Source organism: Pinus tabuliformis, chromosome 2_1 (genome assembly GCF_031772625.1).
Source record: "Pinus tabuliformis cultivar Carrire ecotype Pingquan chromosome 2_1, CPIR1, whole genome shotgun sequence".
In the NCBI taxonomy this organism is placed as follows: domain Eukaryota; kingdom Viridiplantae; phylum Streptophyta; class Pinopsida; order Pinales; family Pinaceae; genus Pinus; species Pinus tabuliformis.
The window spans coordinates 412,822,454-412,845,378 of record NC_142299.1 but is presented as its reverse complement, the minus strand read 5'-3'; the positions used below and the strand labels follow the sequence as shown (position 1 = coordinate 412,845,378).

The following is a 22,925-nucleotide window of genomic DNA, read 5'->3' as shown; positions in this document are numbered from 1 at the left end:
TATGTTGCATTTGAATTCCATTTTCGGTGCAAAAGTTGATGAATGCGTTTTTAACATATTCTCCACCATTATCAGTTCTTAGCTTAAGAATTTGATGTCCAGATTGTTTTTCAACAAATGCTTTGAAGGCCAAAAAGGTGCTAAATACTTCGCTCTTGAGTTTTAAGAAGTATACCCAAGTGCGTCTAGAGAAATCATCAATGAAAGTTAAGAAGTACTTGCAGCCAGAGAATGAAGCAACAGGAAGAGGACCACATAAATCACTGTGCACAAGCTGTAAAGGGGCTGAGGCGTGCCAAGAGGCACGTTTGTCAAAACTGTCCCGATGATGTTTTCCGAGTACACATCCGGAACAAACACCATCTTTGCAAGATACCATAGGAAGACCTGTCACCATATTTTCTTTACATAGATGCTGAAGGGAGCGATAGTTTAAGTGACCAAACCGCTCATGCCAAAGTTTGCTCACTTCATCATTATGAGCAACAAACACTGAGGGAAGATGGGATGACCCAAAGTTGTGAAACTTATACAACCTTTTGGAATCATCAGCAAGACCAGTAGCTAGAATCTGTTTAGGATCTTTTAGATCCTTGATTACAACATCATGAGGTGAAAATTCAACAATTTTACCTTCACCTGAATGAGTTATCTGATAGACAGATAGAAGGTTGCAGGATAAGTTTGGAACACATAATACATCATTGAACTGACCATTGTCTAGATGAACAGTTCCAGTCCCTACAACATTAAGAGATCTATCATCACCAACATATATATTTTTGGTGTTACAATCATTTAAAGAAGAAAACATGGCTTGGTTTTTGGCCATGTGACAAGAGGCTCCAGAATCAATGAGCCACTCATGAGAATGAGAAGAAGAAGAAGATACATTTAATGCATAACCAGACTGAGATGATTGACGATGACATGCAGAAAGTGCCGTTCCGGAAGTTGAAGTTGAAGTAGGCTCCAGATGGATGTTATGTTTCTTCATTGCGGCTTCCAAGGCTTCCATCTTCTTAAAGCATTTAGATTCTAAGTGGCCATCTCGATTACAAAAGTTACAATGTCTGTCAGTCCTCTTCCATTTGTTTTTATTGGTCTTGTCATTTTGCTGAAATGATCTTTCATCTTGAGGCTGAGTTGGTTTAGGACCATTCCTTTGAGGATAAGACTTCTTAGGATTCTTTGAATTTGGTTGCTGCTGGGCGGCTAACGCTTTCGAGGAAGAGTTTCCAAGATTAAGAAGACCAAGGTGTAAGAGTTTTTCTTGTTCTCTTATTAAGGAATCACAAAAGGAGTCAAAGGAAGGGGGTTTGTAGTCTTTGCCTTGACAAATGAAAGCTTCCCTTGTAGAATGGAAAGTGGAAACAAATACAGAGTAGGCTGGTCCCAACTTAGTAAGGATGGAATAAATAAGGTTACCATCTTCTTTCTTAACTTTAACACCTTCCAAGAGATATCTAAGGGTCTTGAATTTGGACAAGAAATCTTCAATGCAAGAAAAATTATTAGGATCCAAAGTAAGCAACTCATTCTCAAGTTGATGGGCTCTAATTTCATTTTTGATCCCAAAAACTTTAGCAAGTTTTTCTAATGCTTCATGAGGAGTTTCAATTTCTGCAATGTGGAATCTAAGATCAGGAGAAACAGACATTCCTATCAAACCACGTGCTTGATCTTGTCTATTTTCCCATTTTTCGGCCTTGTCTTCATCTTTGGGTTTCTTCTCTTAGTCTGTGGCTATTCTGAAGAGACCTTTACTTCTAAGTAAATCTCCCATGTAGGCTACCCATTGGAAGTAGTTAGTGCTGTCAAGAATGACTTGGCATGGACTTTCCATTTTTTGAAAAAAAAACTGAAGCTGAAGATGCTGAAAGTAAGTGGTCCAATGGATAGATCTCGAAAAAATAGGCGGTTTTAAAAAAAACGGCTCTGAAAAAGGCTTCTGGATGAAGAAGTTATGGCTTTTTGAAAAAAAAATTATTGACGTTGCCGGCAAAGTGCGCGAATGTGCGGGAATGAAAAAATCCGCCCCCACAAAATGGAGACTTGAACCCAAGACCTCTACTCTCTTAAAAAGTCTTTGAACCAATTGATCTATACAAAATATTTGAGAGAGAGAGAGAGAGAGAGAGGGGGGGGGGGGGGGGGGCCTCGATTTGCGTGCTTGCCTTGGGAAGGCTCTTTTCCCCTACAAAACACAAAACACAAAACCCAACACGAATATGCAAAGAAAAACGAACCTTACAGCTCAAAGTTAGCTTTAGCCAAAAAACTAGAATTTTTAAAAAAAAATCTCAAAGTTAGCTTTTAACCGAAAAACTAAATATTTTTCTCAATGTTTCTGATTTTCCAAGATCACACTAAGGTGCAGGGAAAAGAGCATACGCATGAGAAAAATCCTTTCTTTCTGTTTCTGATTTGCCCAGATCGCACAGAGTCGCAGGGCAAAGAGCATACGCAGAAATGAAAGGTATAGATCCGGGAAAAAAAAGGCTAAATAAACCGAAACCGAAATAAGCAGAGAGAAAATGACAGTAAACTGCAAAAAAAAACACTGTATACCTCCCGATCTGAAAAATGACGCAGCTAGGGCTACCGGAAACCTTTTCGCGTGAAACGAAAGGGGTTCCTCACTGAAACAGATGCTCCGAACGCAACAGAGCAGTCCTCTCGGCCCGAAAGTAGTCAGAAACAGCAGATCTAGGAAACGACAGCCGCATGCAGTTCTACCGGCTTCAGATTTGGATCACCAACGGACGCGGCCCTCAAATAGCTTTGATACCATGTAGGAATTTACAGGGTAAGTTCCTCAGAAAGAATACCAAAAGGACACCGCTCACAACCAGATCTCAAATCAATACACCAGTATTTTTGACGTGGTTAAAACCCTCAGAGTGCAAGGAGGGAAACAGTCCACGGCCTGTCCCAACGTGGGTACAGACAATTTATTAATCAAAGAATGAAAATTTACATAAGCTTCTCTCATGCACGGATTACCCGAACAATGACCCTCCATGCGCTTTAAATAGAACTCATGGACCAATCGGGTGTCAAGCCACGGATCAAGTGTCGGTAATACCGAGGTGAGAGTGAACCGTCGGATCACTACATATCGTGACCGTCGGATTGTAAGTTACAAAATGTACAACGGTAAAGAAACACACTTTACCTAACTCTAACCTAACTCTATACTAGACCAAGTTGAACTTAACTATATCCTATGTGTCGGAATATCCTAACACCTTTTACATAAATTTTTAACATTACCATGAAATGACTCAGGATGTTTGAGAGTGGTTCCGGCCTCATTGGATTTCATATGGAGAAAGTAGAATTTTAGATTTCATTCAAAATCCAGCAGACTTATCAGTTTTTCAAGATTTTAGGATTGGGGGATTGCAATGTTTCCATTGAATTTTGTCATGTATTAAGGTATGGAACTCGTATTTAATCAAGAGCACCAATCCCTCTATGTACCTTGATGTTAGTGACATTGGTTGTCGAACTCCTGTATCATGACCCTCCTAAAAATGTACGCATCACTCAAACAAAATCTTGACTTGACATGTTATGCTTGTTATATCTTATGTTAATGCTTAAAGGGTGATATTAATGACAAAGATCCCTATACAGATACAGAGGTAATGACAAAGATACCTCTGCATATTAATGCTTAGAGGGTGATATTAATGACAAAGATCCTGATTTTCCAATAAGACTAAAAAATTAGACATTTCTCCTGGTGGCAAGAGGGCCAAGCATAAGAAATAGATAATAGATTGACATGTATTTGCATTTTGTATGTACTATGCATGCTAATAGCTATAGATGAAGATCTATGTTTGAAATCAATAAATTTGTATCATTAATTAAAATTTGTGTAAGAAATATGATAATATCTAATTTTTAATATATATATATATATATATATATATATTTTAAATATATATATATATAATAAAATAATATATAACGTGTCCTAACGTGTCTTGTTCCGGGGGGTCAGCGTGTCCGAATCCGACACCACGAATCTCGAATCCTACGTGTCCCGAATCCCCGTGTCAGGTGACTTAGCTTATCATAAATAAGTAGGAGAAATAAATCAGTTATTGCAGCAAATTTTCACATGTTGTGCACCAGACAGTTGTCATTGTTTAGCAACCCAACCACTATACCACCAAATGTAGTACTACAATTCACAGTTGTTTCAGAAAAAAAATCACACCCATACAACTATCTAGCCATTGCCTCCCAAATCGCCATCACCTCCTCCGCCAGTTAACACTGCGTTCTCCAATCGCCATCACCTCCTTTGCCAACCACCACTGCCTCCAGCCGCATCCACTATTCCAGTCACTACATCCCGTCACCACTCGATCAGCCTACCACCGTTGTATCATTCATACCGTCTCTCCCCCATTTCGTCACAACTTTCACCCTTTTTTGTATAAATTCGGACTATCAAAATCCCAATTCTCAAATCCTCCACGTGATTTTATAGCCAGTCACATTTGTTCACTGGAGAGCACTCTAATATTTGAAATTGAATTTAAGTGCTAAAATAAATAAATAAATTATTATGTAACAAAAGCCAATATAATTACATTTGGTAACTAAGTCATAAAGGTGGCATATTTTTACGTAGTCAAAAAGGTGAGATACATATATACTTTAAATTAAAGTAGAAAATAAAAAGGGAAAGTCATCAGAGGATTATCGAAGAAAAAGTGTGAAAAGAAAGGAAAGTTACAAAGAATTTGCAAGAAGTATTGAAAAGGAATGTATCTGGAAAAGATACTAATTCAAAGCGCAAAATAATCATAAATTATTGACCAACTGTAAATTATGGACAAACACAAAATGGAGACTATTAATGGAAGATTTTCCTATAACGATTTTCCAATTGCAGGTTGCAAATTAATTACACTAAAAGGGAGTATCCAAGAAAAAGACATTAATATTATTATTACTATGGGCAACAAAAAAAATTACATTAACATCAATTTGGAAAATCAATTATTAATTTTAGAAAAAAAATATAATTCAGAATAAAAAAGTCTCTTATTTCAGAGAAGAATACAAAATCAAGAACTTGCAAGTAATAATTGATGAATATGAATGTTTATCTCAATTCAATGTAGCAACTATGTTTAGTGAAGAGATTGACAGAACTTTCACTTTACTTTGGTTTAAAGAACTAGGTACGTTCATGTTAAACATGGAAAAAAAAATTAGATGTTTCCCTATAAGAAGAATATGATCACATTCCAAGACATGACAATGAAGTCAAAATCGATAATACCTTAATCAGAAGACTTGAAAGATATTTCGAAATTGATGCTTCAAGAGAATTAAAATACAATATCAAATAAGCAAAAAGAACTTGAAAAAGTCATCTCCAATAAAAACGAAGAAATTTCTCATTTAAAAGATCATAGTTAGAAACTACTTGCACAAGTCAAGAAGTGTAAAGCTACAAAGCACAAATTAGAACAAGAAAATGAAGCTCTCGAGAAGAAACTCAATGGAAGCTTATCATAAACTAAAGAAAAAGGAACAAACACTGACCCAGATAACATCACAATTCAAAAAGATTCCAATCCAATTGAAGTGAAGACATACTCAAATGCAATAGTTCAGACAATGGGAATTTCAAGTGAAGATCCAGTAATCAAACCAATGACACTAGTATGCAATGAAAATCATATGCCAAAAATAAGTCAGGTGAATGCAACATGTATTTTATAAGGAAGGCACGTCACACGAACTCCTTATCGACATCCTAATCACAAGAACAAGTACATTAATCAGTCAGTGAATCAGCTTCAATCTGAAGGAAAACAATCAACATATCTTCCGAAGAATTCTGATATCAGCACCATCAACTCTCAGGATAATATTTCATCTTGGAAGGCCTATAAGTGCAACATTCCACTGAAATTTGATTTGGGATGGTTAGATCATTGTATAGTGCGACAATTATGTACCACACTCAAAAGTTCATATCATCTTGTATCGTCAAAGATGGTGGTTCCAAGAATTGAGAAAAATGAGAAGACATTACAAGACAACAAAAGATATAAAGTGTTTCCATCAATAAGCTTTGAGGACAAAGCTTTTCTAAAGGAGAAGGCAAATGTTATCAATATAAATAATGTTATGAATATATAATTAATAATTAATAATAATGGGTATATTGAAGAGACATGTCATAAAGAACATGATTATTCATGAAGGGGCACATTGCCAAGTATAGAAACAGGGCCCTAATTTGTAATCAATCATATCTCTTGTATATTCAATATTCTTATATATAAATATTACTTGTCCTCTAAATGAATATTTATATATTCCAAATATTTTGGATATTCATGAGTATATGAACCTTGTTAATTACATGTTTATATACACATTTAAAGTTATATATTAAAGACTCCTTCAAATCCCTATGTGTCTAACATAATTGATAAAACGCCTTTCTTTCACATGGATGTCCATATGTCTATTTAAAGATATGACTTTTATAGATGACTTATGGTATTACATGATCTACATCCTTTGCCAGTGAAGTTCCCAAGTCATCATATTTTCACTGTGCCTTTAGTCCCAATATTTAATATGTACTCTCTTAAGATTCTATCTACACTTTCCATGCAAAAAGATTTGACCACCACACATCAACACCAAAATCTTAATTCTATGCCTTCAGTTCCAAATATTTACTATGTACTCCCTTAAGATTCCATCTACATATTCATGCAAAAATCTTTGAAATACTACATGTAAGTACCAAAAAATGTAGCCATTCTAATGCATAATCAGCATCAGAGTATGGCAAAAACATAAAGTGGTAAAAGAAAGAAACGAAAGTTCTATACAAACCTGTCTTCATAAATGATAGGTGCATCAGGTCGCATATTGCTCAGCTTATTAGTATCTGCATAAAACATTACAGGAAGACAAAAGTAAGAATATTGCAAAAATCACTCTGCATGTATCATATGCGTTGTCCACAAAGACAACATAATACCAGTACCAAACCTCTAAAAAGAAAAAGAAATATAATTCAGCTGCAAGAATTCATTATTCATAAATTATAAAGCACCATTCATAGTGAGCAGTTTCTATTAGGCTATTATATGTTATGATGTAAACATGTACACCACAAAACAATAAGGAAAGAGTATTACATTGTATATAAATATGAAGCAAGTCCTCATGCCTAGTCTACTTTGAATTTTCTGCCTAGTAAAATTCACTTCACAAACAATAGATTTGTCAATATTTATATGGACCCCAATATAAACCAGCCCTAATTTATTATTTTTTTATTTGATAAGATCAAAAGGTTAAACAAAGTGATATTTATAAGTCAGTGTAAATTTTGACAATATATAATTTGGCATTGAAACTGAATTTCCTAAAGAGACATGTTATGGGAGGGTCCATAAGACATGGGTAGTCAAAGACATCTGCCAGCATCTCTGAACAACTTCAAGGGTGTTGAAAAGTGTAACTAGGTTCAGTCTTCATAATGACATGTAAATATGATTTTATGTAATGATATGTAAATAAATAAAAATCAAATTATTTTATTTGACTTGCTTCATCGGTTTCATGAGCAAGGATTTTGTTTGAGTCAAGACTCCAATTGAGAGTCTTTAGGATTTATTTGTCATGTAGTCATAAAATGTAAGAGTCATTGTCATGTAAAAGAAGTCATGTTACATTTCCTAAAAGATCAATATTATCTATGTAAAATATCCTCCAAGAACTTGTCACCAAACCTCTTCAAGTCGGCCTACAAACGATGAAGAAGCTGCTAGAACAAGTCAGCCTAACTCTAGCTATCAAGTCGGCCTAATGTTGATTTGGGGCAGCATCGGATGTGATCTAAGCCTCAAATTTTGCAGGGAGGCTTGGGCACATACATTCCAAAGAACCCAGAAAGCGCGTTGGGAAATTCCACCCAGAAGTGACTTTATTAAAATAATTAATATTTTTAATGGAGTTCCTAAGTCTAAACTTAGGAAAATTAAAATATTAATGGGTATTAATCTAATCATATGTGAAACTTATAGAAAAAGACACAGATCAAGCCAAAACAATCTAAGTCTTTGATTAAGATTTAATCTCGGCCATTGATTATCCAACAGGAAGATATAAGATGGGGCTTGAGGGTCATTTGGAAAACACACCAGGCAAATACTCAGTTGCCCAAGTAAAATCGATTTTCTCACTGGTCGGAGTTCGGCAAGAGAAAATCGATTCAGAGGGAGATTTGTAGGTGGAGGAGAGAGAGAGAGGATTCAACATCAGTCAAGGAGACAGGGATGAAAAAGCAGAGTAGTAGAAGGGGCAACGTTGGGCAGATTGACGCTGGGAGACGCAGCGCTAGCTTGAGTGACGCAGGCATTGTGCAGGCCAGTCCAGAGGCCAGAGAAAGTAACGCTAGGCAAGCCAAAGAGATGCAAAGGGTGGAGGAACATCTCTCTCGGGTCAAATACTTGTTCAAGAACATCTGTAAATTTTTCTTAGAAAGTCTTGTTCTATACTACTGGGTGTAATTTGTACATGAAGATTTTTGCTGAAGAATAATAAAACCCTCATCTGCTGCACCGGTTTTCACGCATTGGATCTTTCCAGGGACAATTGTCCAAAAATAACTGTCATTGTGATTGTATGTGTGCCAGCATTTTACTTACATTTACTTTCTGCAATGTTTTAATTGTGAAGGTTGTCGTAGAATATGTTTCGATATTTGCCATAAGAATATAGTAGATAACTTATTTCTGAGGTAATAAGTAGAAGAAATAATATTAATCACTACAGTAGGATTTCTGTTTAGAAATTTCCACATAGTATCAGAGCTACAAGGAAGCAGAAGAGAGAAGCCGGAGGATCGAGCTCTAAGAAGGGAAGGGGATTGGAAAATTCCTGCAAGGGAAGAAATTCGAATCTCCCAGAGGATTGCGCAGTTCAAAACTTCAAACCAAGGAGATTGGATTTCATGGGAAAATTCTCTCTAAGTGATTCTTTTCCAATCGAAATTTATCAGTGGTAGAAGGGACAGTGTAGCAGAAGATTCAGCAAGGAGGATTATCTCAGGTGGGATACAGTTTTTCCTACAGCAGTTTTTGGGATAGGTTAGCGTCAGAAGTTGGCACAATATGGATACTCAAAGTGTCTCAGATTTACCTACCAGATTAGATGAAGAATTCGCATGCTTAGCTAATTCAGCATCAGTGGATGTTTGGTACATTGATAGTGGGGTTTTAGCACATATGACTGGAGTACAAGAACATTTCTCGAGCTATCAAGAAGAACAAATGGACTTCCAAATAACTATGGGAAACAGAATGAAATGTATTCTAGTAGGGAGAGGCACAATAGCTTTTCAGAAGGAAGCAGGGAACAACATCCGAGCCACCAATGTTTTGCATGTGCCAGGATTAAGAATGAATTTAATTTCAGTGTCCCGGTTACAGGACAAGGGATATGATGTATACTTCATCGGGAAGAAAGTATACGTTAAGCATACAAGCTGGAAGAAGAAAAAGCAAAATTGGGGTTCGAAGCAACAAGTTGTATAGGTTGCAACTCAAATCGCCAATGGCATTGATAGGCAGCAACTATAATGGTGACAAGGAGCAAAATGAATTATGGCACAAGCAAATGGGGCACTTACACCATGGAGCATTGAGGATGCTCATAGAGACTGTTACAGGGGTACCAATCCTAAGTATTGAACATGATGACTTGTGCAGAGGATGTGTACTAGGAAAGTACACTAAAGAAACTTTTCCAGAAGTAACAATAGAGCAAAGGATGTATTAAGATTAATACACTCATATATTTGCGGTCCTATGTCCGCAAGGGCTCTTAGTGGTGGCAACTACTTTGTCACTTTTATCGATGATCACTCTAGAAAAACCTAGATCTATTTCTTAAAGACCAAGGATGAGGTCTATGATCGTTTCTGAGAGTTTAAGGCTCTTGTTGAAAATATGACAGGGAAAAAGATAAAAGGTTTTGCGTTCAGATAATGGTGGAGAATATACAGAAAAAAACTTCACAGATTTCTGCCAAAAGGAAGGCATCAAAAAGAGTGGAAAGCTCCATAAAATCCGGAGCATAATGGAGTAGCAGAATGGAAGAACCGAACTATTGTTGGGGCAACCAAATCCATGTTGTATGATGAGGATCTACCTAAGTATCTATGGGCAGAAGCTTGCAACACGGCAGTATATATCCAGAATAGAACTCATAAAGCATTGGGGAAGAGAACGCCCGAAGGAGTGTTCACAAGGAAGAAGTCGGAAGTTAGTCATCTCAGGATATTCGGAAGCATGGCTTATTTCCACATTCTAGACAAGAAGCGCAACAAACTGGATCAGACTAAAGAGAAGGGGTATCTCGTAGGATACAGCGAGACCTCAAAGGCATGTAGAATCTACATTGTTGGCAATAGGAAGATTATAGTAAGACGAGATGCAAAGTTCATGGAAGATAGAGCTTTCAGGAAATCTCGTGAAATGCCTACAGAAGATAAGTCAGGGGATGTTCCGTTAGTCCAAGAGCAGCAGGGGCAGCAAGAAGGACAGGCAGGAGAGCATACACCTGGGTCGAGTACAGTGACCAGCACCAGTATCTCCTCAGAGGGAGGAAATGCAAATGCTTCTCAATGGACAAAATGACAGGATCAGGAGGAAGAGTTGGTTGAGCCTCCCACCACCAATGGTAAAACGAGCAGAGAAGTGTCACAGACACTGAGGGACACAGAGGAGTTTGTTGGAGCTCCTAGAGCCCATAAGAGGTAGCGTAAACAACCAGATAGATACCAAGCATTGGTAGCTTAGGTTGAAGAACCATCTAGCTTTCAGGAAGTTGTTCAACACCAAGTATGGGTGGATGCCTTGGTGGAAGAGTACAACTCCATCATGACAAATGATGTTTGGGAAGTAGTACCTAGACCAGAAAATAGATCAGTTGTAGAATCACGATGGATCTACAAGGTCAAGTATGTTGCAGACGACAGCATAGAGACGTACAAGGCAAGGCTCGTAGCAAAGGGGTATGCTCAGAAAGAAGGAATAGACTATGAAGAGACCTTCGCCCCAGCTGCTCAATACACCTCTATCAGATCTGTTATATCCCTAACATCTCAAATGGGATGGGAGATTCACCAGATGGATGTCAAGACATCATTCCTGAATGGAGTGATAGAAGAGGAGGTGTATATAGAATAGCCCGAAGGCTTCAAAACTCATGAGAAGAAATTTCATGTTTGCAGGTTAAAGAAAGCCATGTACGAGCTCAAGCAGGAACCCAAAGCATGGTATGGTCGAATTGATAGTTGCGTGCAGCAGTTGGGATTTGTCAAGAGTGATGTTGATCCCAATCTCTACTATTTACTGGTTGAGAATGAGCCACTTATTCTGGTACTATATGTAGATGACCTGTTCTTAACTGGGTCATCTAGGCTCATCCTGGACTGCAAGAAGAATCTTGAAGCTGAATTCGACATGAAGGACTTGTGATTGATGCATTATTTTATGGGGTTGGAAGTTTGGCAGAAGAATGGGAAGATCTTCCTTGGACAAGGAAGGTATGCTACAAAAATTCTAAAGAGATTCAGAATGCAGGATTGTCGACCCATGGCTACTCCCATGATCACCAACTGAAAGAAAATAGATGCATCAGAGGACAAAGAAGTAGATCCCACCTTGTACAAACAGCTCATTGGGTCGCTTATGTATCTGGTCAACACTAGGCCAGACATTTGTTTTGTTGTCAACACTCTTAGTCAGTTCATGGTGGAACCAAAAAGGGTGCATTGGGCAGCAGCAAGACACATACTTAGGTATGTACATGGAACAATCAAATATGGGTTGAAGTACTCTAAAGGGGAGGATATCAGCTTGAATGGGTTCACCAATGCAGATTGGGCAGATAATTCAGTAGACCGAAAAAAGTACCTCAGGGTATTGCTTCAGTGTTGGATCAGGGATGATATCTTGGTGCAGTAGGAAGCAGAAATCGGTAGCACTGAGTTCAGCAGAAGCAGAATATATGGCAGCCAGCACAGCTACGTGCAAAGCCATATGGCTTAGAAAATTGCTTGTGAGCCTATTTAGAAAAAGGATGGAAGCGACCAAGGTTTACTGCGATAATCAAAGTTGCATCAAACTCTCTGAGAATCCAATATTTCATGATCGGTCGAAACATATAGATATCCGTTGTCACTTTATCAGAGATTGTGTTCAGCGTGGGGCAATACAGCTATAGTATGTTCCCACAGGAGAGCAGGTGGCCGATATACTCACAAAGGCTCTCGAAAGAGCTAAGTTTACTCAGTTCAGAGAGCAATTGGGTATGGTTGAAAATTTGTTTCAGTAGCAGCAGCAGTTTGCAGTGCAGGGACAGTTGGCAGTGGCAGTGCCAACAGCAGCATAGATGCAAAAATTCAGAGGGAGTTGTAGTACAGATGTAGCATTGGCAGTGGCAGTGTCAAAGGCAGTAGTACAGTTGTAGCAACAGCGCAGTAGGTGGTGGACAGCATGTCAGACATCAACAGCACAGAGGAAGATGCTTTAGAGTCAGAGCAGTATGCAGCAGCAGTTTATTGCTAGAGCAAATTCCTCGCTAAGAGGGAGTGTTGATTTGGGGTGGCATCGGATGTGCGCTAAGCCTCAAATTTTGCAGGGAGGCTTGGACACATACATTCCAAAGAACCCATAAAGCGTTTTCAGAAATTCCACCCATAAGTGATTTTATTAAAATAATTAATATTTTTAATGGGGTTCCTAAGTCTAAACTTGGGAAAATTAAAATATTAATGGGTATTAATCTAATCATGGGTGAAACTTCTAGAAAAAGACCTGAATCAAGCCAAAATGATCTGAGCCTTTCATTAAGATTTAATCTAGGTCGTTGGTTATCCAACAGGAAGATATAAGAAGCGGCTTGAGGATCATTTGGAAACACACCAGGCAAATACTCAGTTGCCCAAGTAAAATCGATTTTCTCACTGATCGAAGTTTGGCAAGGGAAAATCGATTCAGAGGGAGAGTTGCAGGTGGAGGAGAAACAGAGAGGGTTCAGCATCAGTCAGGGAGACAAGGACGAAGGCACAGAGCAATAGAAGGGACAACATTGGGCAGATTGACGCTGGAAGAGGCAACGTTGGCTTGAGTGATGCAGGCATTGCGCAAGCCAGTCCAGAGGCTAGAGAAAGTGACGCTAGGCAAGCCAGAGAGACACAGAGGGTGGAGGAACATCTCTCTCAGGTTAGATTGTTCAGGAACGTCTGTAAATAATTCTCAGAAAGTCTTGTTCTATACTGCTGGGTGTAATTTGTACATGAATATTTTTGTTGAAGAATAATAAAACCCTCATCTGTTGCACCGGTTTTCCCGCAGTAGGCTTTTCCGGGGATAATTGTCCAAAAATAATTGTGTCATTGCGATTGTATGTGTGCCAGCATTTTACTTACATTTACTTTCTGCAATGTTTTAATTGTGAAGGTTGCAGTAGAATATGTTTCGATATTGGTCGTAAGAATGCAGTAGATAACTTATTTCTGAGGTAATAAGTAGAAGAAATAATATTAATCACTGCAATAGGATTTCAATTTAGAAATTTCCACACCTAAAGGGTAGCGAAGGAGGTGTATATATAGCCTAACTCGTCCTCCATTTGAAAAAAAAGAAACTCGACTTACTTGAGACAAGAAGAAGTGCGAAAGAAGGAAGAGAAGCAGAAGTACGAAGAAGAGAAGCAGAAGTGCGAAGAAAGAAAGAGGATTCTCCTAGGTAATGCGAAATTAGGGTTTCTTTTGGGCCAGCGAAAAGACTTTCTTCTAGGGCAGTGTGAAGTCTGGGCAGCAAAATCTTTTGCAGTAGTGCGAAGTCTGGGCAGCAGATCCTTCTGGGAAGTGCGAAGTTAGGGCAGCAAGAGAAGGACTCTTCTGGAGGTCGAAGTAAGTGATCTAGAGACCGGGTCTCTCTAGAGGAATCCAAGAAAGACCTAAAGACCGAGATTCTCTAAGAAAAGCCTAGGAGAAGCAGTAAGAAGGATAGAGACCGAGTTTCTCTAGAAGGAGCCAAGGAAAGCAGTGTGAGAAGGGCAAAACAAAGGAAGAGGCAGAGTATCAAGGTTGGTGACAAGGTTCTTGGAAGGATACTAGAGTCAAGGGTCTGTGTCATGGTCTTGGTACTTATCAGTTGAAGATCTAAGAAGAAGAATTTTTTATCGAGTTTTCCTCTCTAGAGGTGAGAGGTTTTGGCCCTAGATGGAGAAGCCTATATACTGTGTCACTTGTCTCTTTTATTATGCATATTGGTAATTGTCTTGATGAAAGAACACATTAATAAGCTAACGAAGAATTGAACATAAGATTAAGAAGTAAAAGTGCATCACAAGAAATTATCAAGAAGAGAAATTGGTATCCATTACATGCCCTAGATTTCTCAACATGGTATCAGAGCTTAGGTGTTGAAGACAAGAAAGGGCAGTCAAGGCAAGTGAGCACACAAGAAACAAACTTCAAGGATCAAAGCAAGTTAAAGCACTCCAAGAAAGAGATCTAGATCTTCATCAATCTGAAACTCTAGATCTACATCTACAATATTGAAGTCATCTTCAAGAAGGAAAACAAGAAGAAAGATCAAAACCCTAGAAGCATTTCTGAAGATTATCACTCAAAGAAGTCGAAGCTCCTCAAATTGAAGGAAGAAACATAACACTCAAGAAGGGTCGTGAATCAAACTCTCTCTCATCAACTACACAAGAAGCAGATCATCTCTCAACATCAAGAAGTAGACAACAACCTCTCAGGTAAGTCTATGACTACATCCGATAATATTAACATGTCCTTTTGCAAGGAAAGAAATAAATTGGTTGGGGCTACAAATTACCTTGCATGGAAGAGAAGGATAGAACTGAAACTTATTGAAAATGAGGTCATTAATCACATCAAAGGATCGGTAACAAAACCTGTGAAGGAAGATACTCAAGCACATGCTAAATACATGAAGGGAGAAGAGAGAACCCAAAGGATTCTTATAGAATCTATAAAAGACTCTCTAATCCCATATGTATCAAAATTGGAAACTGCAAAAGCTAGGTACGACAAATTGGTAGAGTTGTTTTCCGTAAGTACTTCAAGAGAAGTAATCTCTCTAAGGCAAGAACTCTACAAACTAAAGATATCTAAGGAAGATGGAATAACCTCATACTTCATGAGGATATCAAAAATTCGGGATTAACTACAAGAATTAGGAAAAGTCATGTCTGACAGTGAGATGACCACAGTGGTGTTGAATGCACTATCGAAAGAATGGGATAACTTCACTTCAAGTTTATATGGGAAGAAAGACACTACTCCATTTCAATATCTATGGTCACTCTGTAAGATCGAAGAAACGAGACTGAAGGCAAAGCTTGATGTTGGACCTAGTGAGCAGAATCAAGCATATGCTGCTACAACAATAAGGAAACGAAATTTGGAAGATTTGGTCCTTAAAAGAAAAAGAGGAACATGGATAAAGTTAGATGTTATGAATGTCAAGAACTAGGGCACTATAAAAGAGATTGTCCTAAATGTGGTAAGGACAAGAGAAATAGGGAAGAAGCCCACATCACCGAAGAAGTGAAAGAACTTGAGCCTAAGAAGCCAAAGAATGAAGAAGTAAAAGATCTCTATTATGACTGAGATGATCTTCTTCATAAGAAGGTACTTTTCACTTGTAAATTATAGATAAGATAAAATACATCAGATTAGAATATAGCATCATGATGAAACTATTAGAAGTAAGAGCTCGTGACATGGGAAGAAGAAAGTATGTCTGGGATAGATCTTATTGTTTACAATAGAATAGGAAGCTCTTAGGAAACCTCAATGATATGTATAGAAAGAAATGAAGGTCATCATGGACTAAAGTCATCATACAGAATCTATAAAGGAAAACATCTGCCAAGTGAGGATATGAAACATCCTCAGGTCTCTCTGATGGAATTCTCATTAGAGGATTCACTAATCAAGAAAGGAAGCAAAAGGTTTTCAACAGGAATTCCATCTCGTGGGATTCAACGAATGAAGATATGATGACATCACAGGAATAGCAAGATGAAGTTCCCTCGTTCAAATGAACCTGCTACAAGAAGTTTGAATGACCGAAAGGAAAATGAGGTATGTATACACAAATTATGGTAGAAGTCATATGGTTTCAAATAATATGGATCACTATGGTCAAAGAAAAGAAAAGGATCTCCTCCGAAAGTTTGTAGCAAAGCATAAGTCACACCAGATGAAATCAACATAATATGTTCTCATATGAATCATGAGGAAGCTGACTACGATCAAGAACTAAGATTGGAAGCTCCTGGGAATAAAGTGTGAAGAGATAGGAAGAGATCGTGATGATATGCAATGAATATAGAAAGCATTCAACATCTGAAGTCCAAGAAGATTTGACTAGAAGATCTACCGGAAAGCTGTGACGACTACGATGAAAGTCGGAAAAAGATAAAGACCCTTGACAATGAATATCAGTGGGAGATGAGTCAATCTGCATGAAGGATGTTGATACTTAAAGGAAGATGTCATGGTAAAGGTAACTTTGATTTGATATGTTCATTGATTATTTTTGAACTAATATTTGGATGAGCTTATGTAGGTGGACCATATAGAAGGATGTAATGCCCTGCCAAAAATATGGCATGAAAGAAGAATAATATGAAGCAAAGACAGATGGAATACCTGATGAATCACTTTCTGATGAGTTGAAGACATGACTAAATCATGAATAAAAGTGATGAATTAATTGTTCCCTATGTAGAAGTCTCCAAAGTTGAAGACTCCTTAACGAAGAAGAAATTCATGACATCAAAGGAAGGAGCTCTTCAAGAAGCTGGTTGTTCCAGGATCTCCACAAGAGAAGCTGCAAGAAGTCCCTAGTTAAGAGGAAGCTTGATAAAGAAGTTTCTTACTTGGAAGAAACTTGGAAATTCCTAAGCAGGAAGCTTACATTCCTTGTGATGGAATGAGTACATTCCTTTAATGGAATATATCCTCCTGGTTTGAAAAGGAGAGAGATAGACATGTTGTTATGTTCTTCACCTGGGAAGGCAGAATGGAGGATTGTGTAATCATTTGGCATCTGATACTCTTTGAGGATGAGATAGGGCATCCAACAGTAAGAGTAGTCGTGGAGGACCGATATTCTTTGAGGACTAGGGAGTCCAAGATAAGAATAGTCCTCATGGAGCATACCCTAAGAGAACCCGGGTGGGGTATGTTCCGGGAAAGACAATGATGAGTCTGTCTATAAATCATTGGCCTCGCCAGCATTGTGCTTTGATCTTGTGGAGAGATAGAGTTGTTAGTCAAGGCCTTGCTATATGACAATGCTGGTTGGTATGATGCTATAACAAATGAGTTACAAATCCGAATTCTTCTTAAGAGATTCTTCAGATTGAGAGGGTCCAAGGTACCATTATGAATACCTCCCTAGTTAAGAGGGAATGTTGAAAATTGTAACTAGGTTCGGTCTTCGTAATGACATGTAAATATGATTTTATGTAGTGAGATGTAAATAAATAAAAATTAAATTATTTTATTTGACTTGCTTAATGGGTTTCATGAGCAAGGATTTTGTTTTTGAGTCAATACTCCAATTGAGCACACCTTGATTGTCACAAAGCAAGGATGTTGGCTTTGTCTCTAGAGCCAAACTACCTCACATGCTCTTTTCACTACTCATTATTCTGCTTTAGTCAATGCAAGAGCTATTGTATGCTACTTCTTGTTGGTCCACGTGACTACAACCATGCCAAGGCTAAAAGCATAACAAGAGGTAGATTTTTTGTCATTCACAAAGCCTACATGATTTGAATATGTATACCTACACAACACTCTTTCCCTCTCAAGTTTCAAGTTTCCCTCTCACATTCAAGTTTCCCAAAAATGCCAAATTCAAGTTTCCCTCTCACATGTCTTGACACTCTTTTCTCTACAATCCAATGTTTTACTTTCGGCATTATCATGAATCTGGATATGAAGCTCACACTGTCGCTCAAATCAGGCCTAGTGGCTATAAAGTATATTAAGCGCCCCATTAGCTGCCTGTAGGCTGACTCATCAATTGCAATAGAATCAATCTCCATTGAAAGCTTCAACCCTTTCTCAAAGGTTCCCACTAGTTGTGCTTGTTCATTGACTCACTAATTACCTTATAATTAGTCTTCCCTGAAAGCTTCAACCCTTTCTCCATAGGTGTAGACAAGATTTTGCAATCTATCATTCTAAACTTGTCAAGCAAACTCCAGGAATGTTTTGTTTGTGAGATAAAATTGCTACTACCTATTTGTCAAACTTCCACACCTAGTCAATAATGTAGAAGGGCTAGATAAGTCATGTCAAAAACTTTACTCATTAAATTTGATCTGTTCAATACCACTTGCCTCACTATTTGTAATAAGAATGTAATCTACATATATGATCAATAGAATGTATCATCATCTATGCTTTTCACATACAAATTGTAATCCAAAGGACTCCACTAGAACCCCAATTCATCCAAATATCTGTCAATTTTGAGGTAACATGCTACAAATGCCTACTTCAAGCCATATAGAGCTTTCTTTAGTTTGCAAACAAGATGCTCCTTCCCTCGAACTTGAAAACCCTGTGGTTGATACATGTAGACTTTTTCCTTCAAATCTCCATTGAGGAGGTATTCTTTACGTCCATCTAATGGATCTTCCAACCAAACTGTGCCATAGAAAGCACTATTGGACTAGACCTCAAAAAGCAGTGTTGTCGCACAGAGTGTCTAGGCACCGCGACAACGCTCAAAGTAAGGGTTGTCACTCTTAAATCCTTACTCACTCTGTTTAGACTCTCTCCTAGACAAGTCAAGGGGGGTAGTCCCTAGGTAAACAGATGAGGGTAGCCTGTGAAAAACAGACTCTAGGAGATTTTAGTGATGGACAACTTAATGAATTTAAATGAATCTCGATTAACTCAGATGAATAGATTAAACTCTAATGTAACCAAGACATGACCACCAACTAGAGATAATTATCGACCAGTGCCTTTAATTTGAATTAACCATAGATTAAGTAAGAAAACAAGTCATCCAGAATAACTTTTCCAATATGTGACGAATAGTGACAATCAGGTATGATTAATATAAACGCCCAAAACCGTATCATGCAAGAGAATGATTATCGTTAATGACCAAGATCTAGAATTAATTAATTTTCTCCAACAGTCAATATAACTTAAAACATTTATCGTACTTTGACCATAGGAAAATCATAAAAATGCATTTAATGACAAAAAAAAACACTAAGGAACTTTAGGTTTAAATTTTAATTATTCCTTAGGCGATAACTAAAGAAGTAAAACAACTCAACGGGTTAAAAAAATCGAAATTTTTAATGGGCCATAGGCCACATTAAAAATTTTAATGTTTAAGCGAAAACCCCTTAATTTATTTCATTTTCCTTAGTCAAAAAAAAAAAAAATTAATGTTTAGAATTTTTAGGTTTTCTCAAAAATGCTATGAATTTTTAAATTTTTTATGATTTTTTTTTTAAATGTTTTTTAGATTTTTTTAAAGATTTTCAAAATCAAAATGAAATTAAAAATAAAAAAGGGTGAAAAGAAATGAAAAAAGTATTAGAATCTGAATTAATGTATATACAAAAATAAATAAATAAATTTGAATGAGTGAAACCAAAGCAAAAATAAAAATAAAAAATCGAACTTAAATAAAAATCAATGAAACTAAAAAAAATGTATATACACTAACCCTAAGTCCTATGTCCTAAATATATATACAAGTGAAATAAGACAAAAGAACCAACCAAAACTAACGCAGCATAAAAAAAAAAAAAAATTCGAATGTTTTTTGTGACTGCAAGTCAGGCGGAAGGAGATCAGCTTGACGGCGAAGGAGGTGGAGCGAGCAGCTCATGTGGAGAGGCCGGATGGACGAAGGATGCAAGGGAGAAAAGACGCAGGGTGAATGTGCATGGAGGATGGAGGGACGCGGACAAGTTCGATGGCAGCGAATGAGGAGATGGAGGCTGCGAGTGAGGAAGGAGAAGCGAGCAGTGGATTGAGGGTGCGTGAGGGTTTTGGAACTTGCAGACTTGGACAGCAATGGTGAGAACGGCAAGTTAGGAAGAGAAGACGGCGTATGGAGCAGAGGGGCTGAGGCAGCATGAGGGAAGGAGAACAATGGAGGAGACTACGGGTTGCTAGACTGGCGCAGGTGGGAGAATGAGGCAGCGTGGAGAGTGAGGATGAAGGACGTGGAGCTGGGCAGCGATGTTTTCCCTTCTTTCTTTCCTTTTTATCTTGTTTTTGTTTGCAAGTTTGGAGCGGTGAGAAAACTGTTGGAGCTACAGATTTGTGTAAGAGGGGCAGCATATGGACTGCGGGTGAGACTGGCAATTCGAAGGGATGGAGTTGTAGATGGAGATGGGCAGAAACGCAGGGAAAGGAAGAATGAAAGGAAATGAGGGTTCACTCTTTGCTTGCTTGTTGTGTATGCAGGTTTGTTGGAGCAGAAGCTTAGACTTGAGCAGCAGATCAAATGCAGAAGACAGAGGAAAAACTTGAGGCAAACAAAAATTTCTAGATCCAAAAAAAAAAAAAAATAAAAAAAAAAAAAAAAAAAAAAAAAAAAAAATTCGAAATTTTTCCAGAAAACCCCAGGCAGCAAAAGAAATGCATCCAGAAACGTAAAATAAACCCAAGAAAACGAATTTCACACTAATGTGGTTTAATGCCTCAAATTTATGAGTGAAACCCAGGTGAAATTATTTCCAGATTCAAGAAAAGAATTTAAAACCCTGGACTGCAAAATTCTTTTGAATAAAATCCCTGCAAAAGGATATTGATGAACCCCAGAGATCCAGATCTTACCCTCCAGGGCCTAGATCTGGACTCTACATGGTTTTCTCCTTCAGATCTGTAGCTGCAATACAACAAGAAATATCCAAATGATATGTACAATGACCCAAAAAAACACCTCTGTAGCTGCAATACAACAAGAAATATCCAAATGATATGTACAATGACCCAAAAAAAAACCAAAGTCAGAAAACTAAAATTAATTACAGATCTATCAGATCTAGGGAGTGTGAGTCCAACTCCACTCCCAGATCTGATAATCTGAGGCTCTCAACAGCCAGATCTATCGATTTAGCACAAAAAAATTAAATATTTTGAATTTTAGAGGAGGTACTGAGCTCAAAACCCTTCATGCATCACCCATAAAAAATATCTTATGATAAGCCCAAGATCAAATTTAAGCTGGGCTCTTCAGAAAACATGAATCGGGAGTTGGCTGGTTCAGCCGAGAACTTCCCCGAACGCCCGATGATCTAATAATCAAGGATTTTCCTGCAAAACTCAATTCAACCGTCAACATATAGCGAGAAAATGATAATAAAATTCAGGCTTAATAGAGATACCTGTTATTATATTCAAAACTTAAATTATCATTCAAACCCCAGCGACTGAGCAAGATACCTGTACTCAAATCACTCTTCAGAGAGCTATCATTAATGGCTAAAAAGAAATATATGCATGAAAATGACACATCTTACAGTATTTCCACAAAGAGTAACACCAGCAGAAATTAACCCTAAAGTCTTTCTTTATTGCTCATAAAAAGATTACAAGAGAGCTTTTCACTTAGTACACGATCAAAAGATCGGATGAACTCACTGACAAATGACCTCCTATTTAAAGATAAATCTTCCAACGGCTAATTCGAGTGATCCTCGTCAAAGCAATCTCGACCGTTGATGGGGATTAAAATTTCTTTTAATCTCATCCGTCGAAATTTTAAAGTATTGAGGAAATTCGAAATTTTCAATTAAATGAATTTTAATTAATCAAAAATTAAATTTTTGAATTAATTTCCTCAAAATTTTGACCTTGACTTAACCCCAGGGACCAAAGGCTTAAAATTTAGCAAAATAATTAATTTACCTTAGTCTTTAGACCTCTTAAGATTTAATTTTTTAAGGACCAACGAATTTTGCCTTTGGAGAATTTAAATTTACCTAAGACCTAGAATTAATCAAATTTCTGGCTTAGGATTTTAATTAATTTTGGCCAGAGAATTTGATTAATTAACCTATGAGGGGATAAATTATGTTTCCAACCCTCATGACACTTTACATCATGAATTTTACATTTTTTACATCTAAAGGGGGAAAACCCATTTGCAAAAGACCCTCACAGACTACCTAATTCTGCAACACAAATATAATCCAGCAAACCAAGCAATTTGTAATAAAATAACCTAACCAAATAGTTAGGATTATTCCCAAATCATTTTTACATAGACTCGATCTATAACAATAGGACTCGCCTAAGATCCCAGTGACAAAATCCATTCCGACTTTGGGGTAAGGTGAAAGAAAACTCTACCGACCATCCGAGAATGGATCGGTGAGACAAAAAACCTCCTAGAATGTAGATCGTCACCAGAAAAGTATGTTTACGTAGGTAATTAGATACACTACACAGATTTGCTGAGATTATTTACATTATACACATGCAGAATGGGTTTACATTATAACATGATCCTCAGGCTGATGATGATAGCTGGATGGCAAGAACACATCGATCAGGCACTATCCCTTTTGCGAAAAAAGGGGGTGCACTGCTATGGGTCGTTGACACATAGTGGTCAACAAGCAGTTTACCAGAATTTAAGAAAAATGAAAAAAGTACAAATTCATGGTATTTAAAGCACATCTATACAAGAGTCTCCTCGCATAAAATGCAAATGATGATTAAAAGGAGGATCCAACCTACTTCTTAGGTTCAGAGTCACAAACAAACCTCGGCTATCCACTAAATCCATTTTTGCTTTATGATGCAA

At 37.6% G+C, this 22,925-nt stretch overlaps 1 protein-coding gene across 3 annotated transcripts in view; it reads right to left on the bottom strand.

The window, feature by feature from the left end:
• The window catches only part of LOC149200670 (glutamyl-tRNA(Gln) amidotransferase subunit C, chloroplastic/mitochondrial-like), a 236,841-nt gene that overhangs the window by 52,768 nt on the left and 161,148 nt on the right, over nucleotides 1-22,925 (bottom strand). For all 3 annotated transcript variants that reach the window (XM_089402775.1, XM_089402774.1, XM_089402776.1), the window contains one exon: nucleotides 6,892-6,946. In XM_089402775.1, the coding sequence (XP_089258901.1) occupies nucleotides 6,892-6,946 (55 nt within the window). The remainder of the gene's footprint in view (nucleotides 1-6,891; nucleotides 6,947-22,925) is intronic.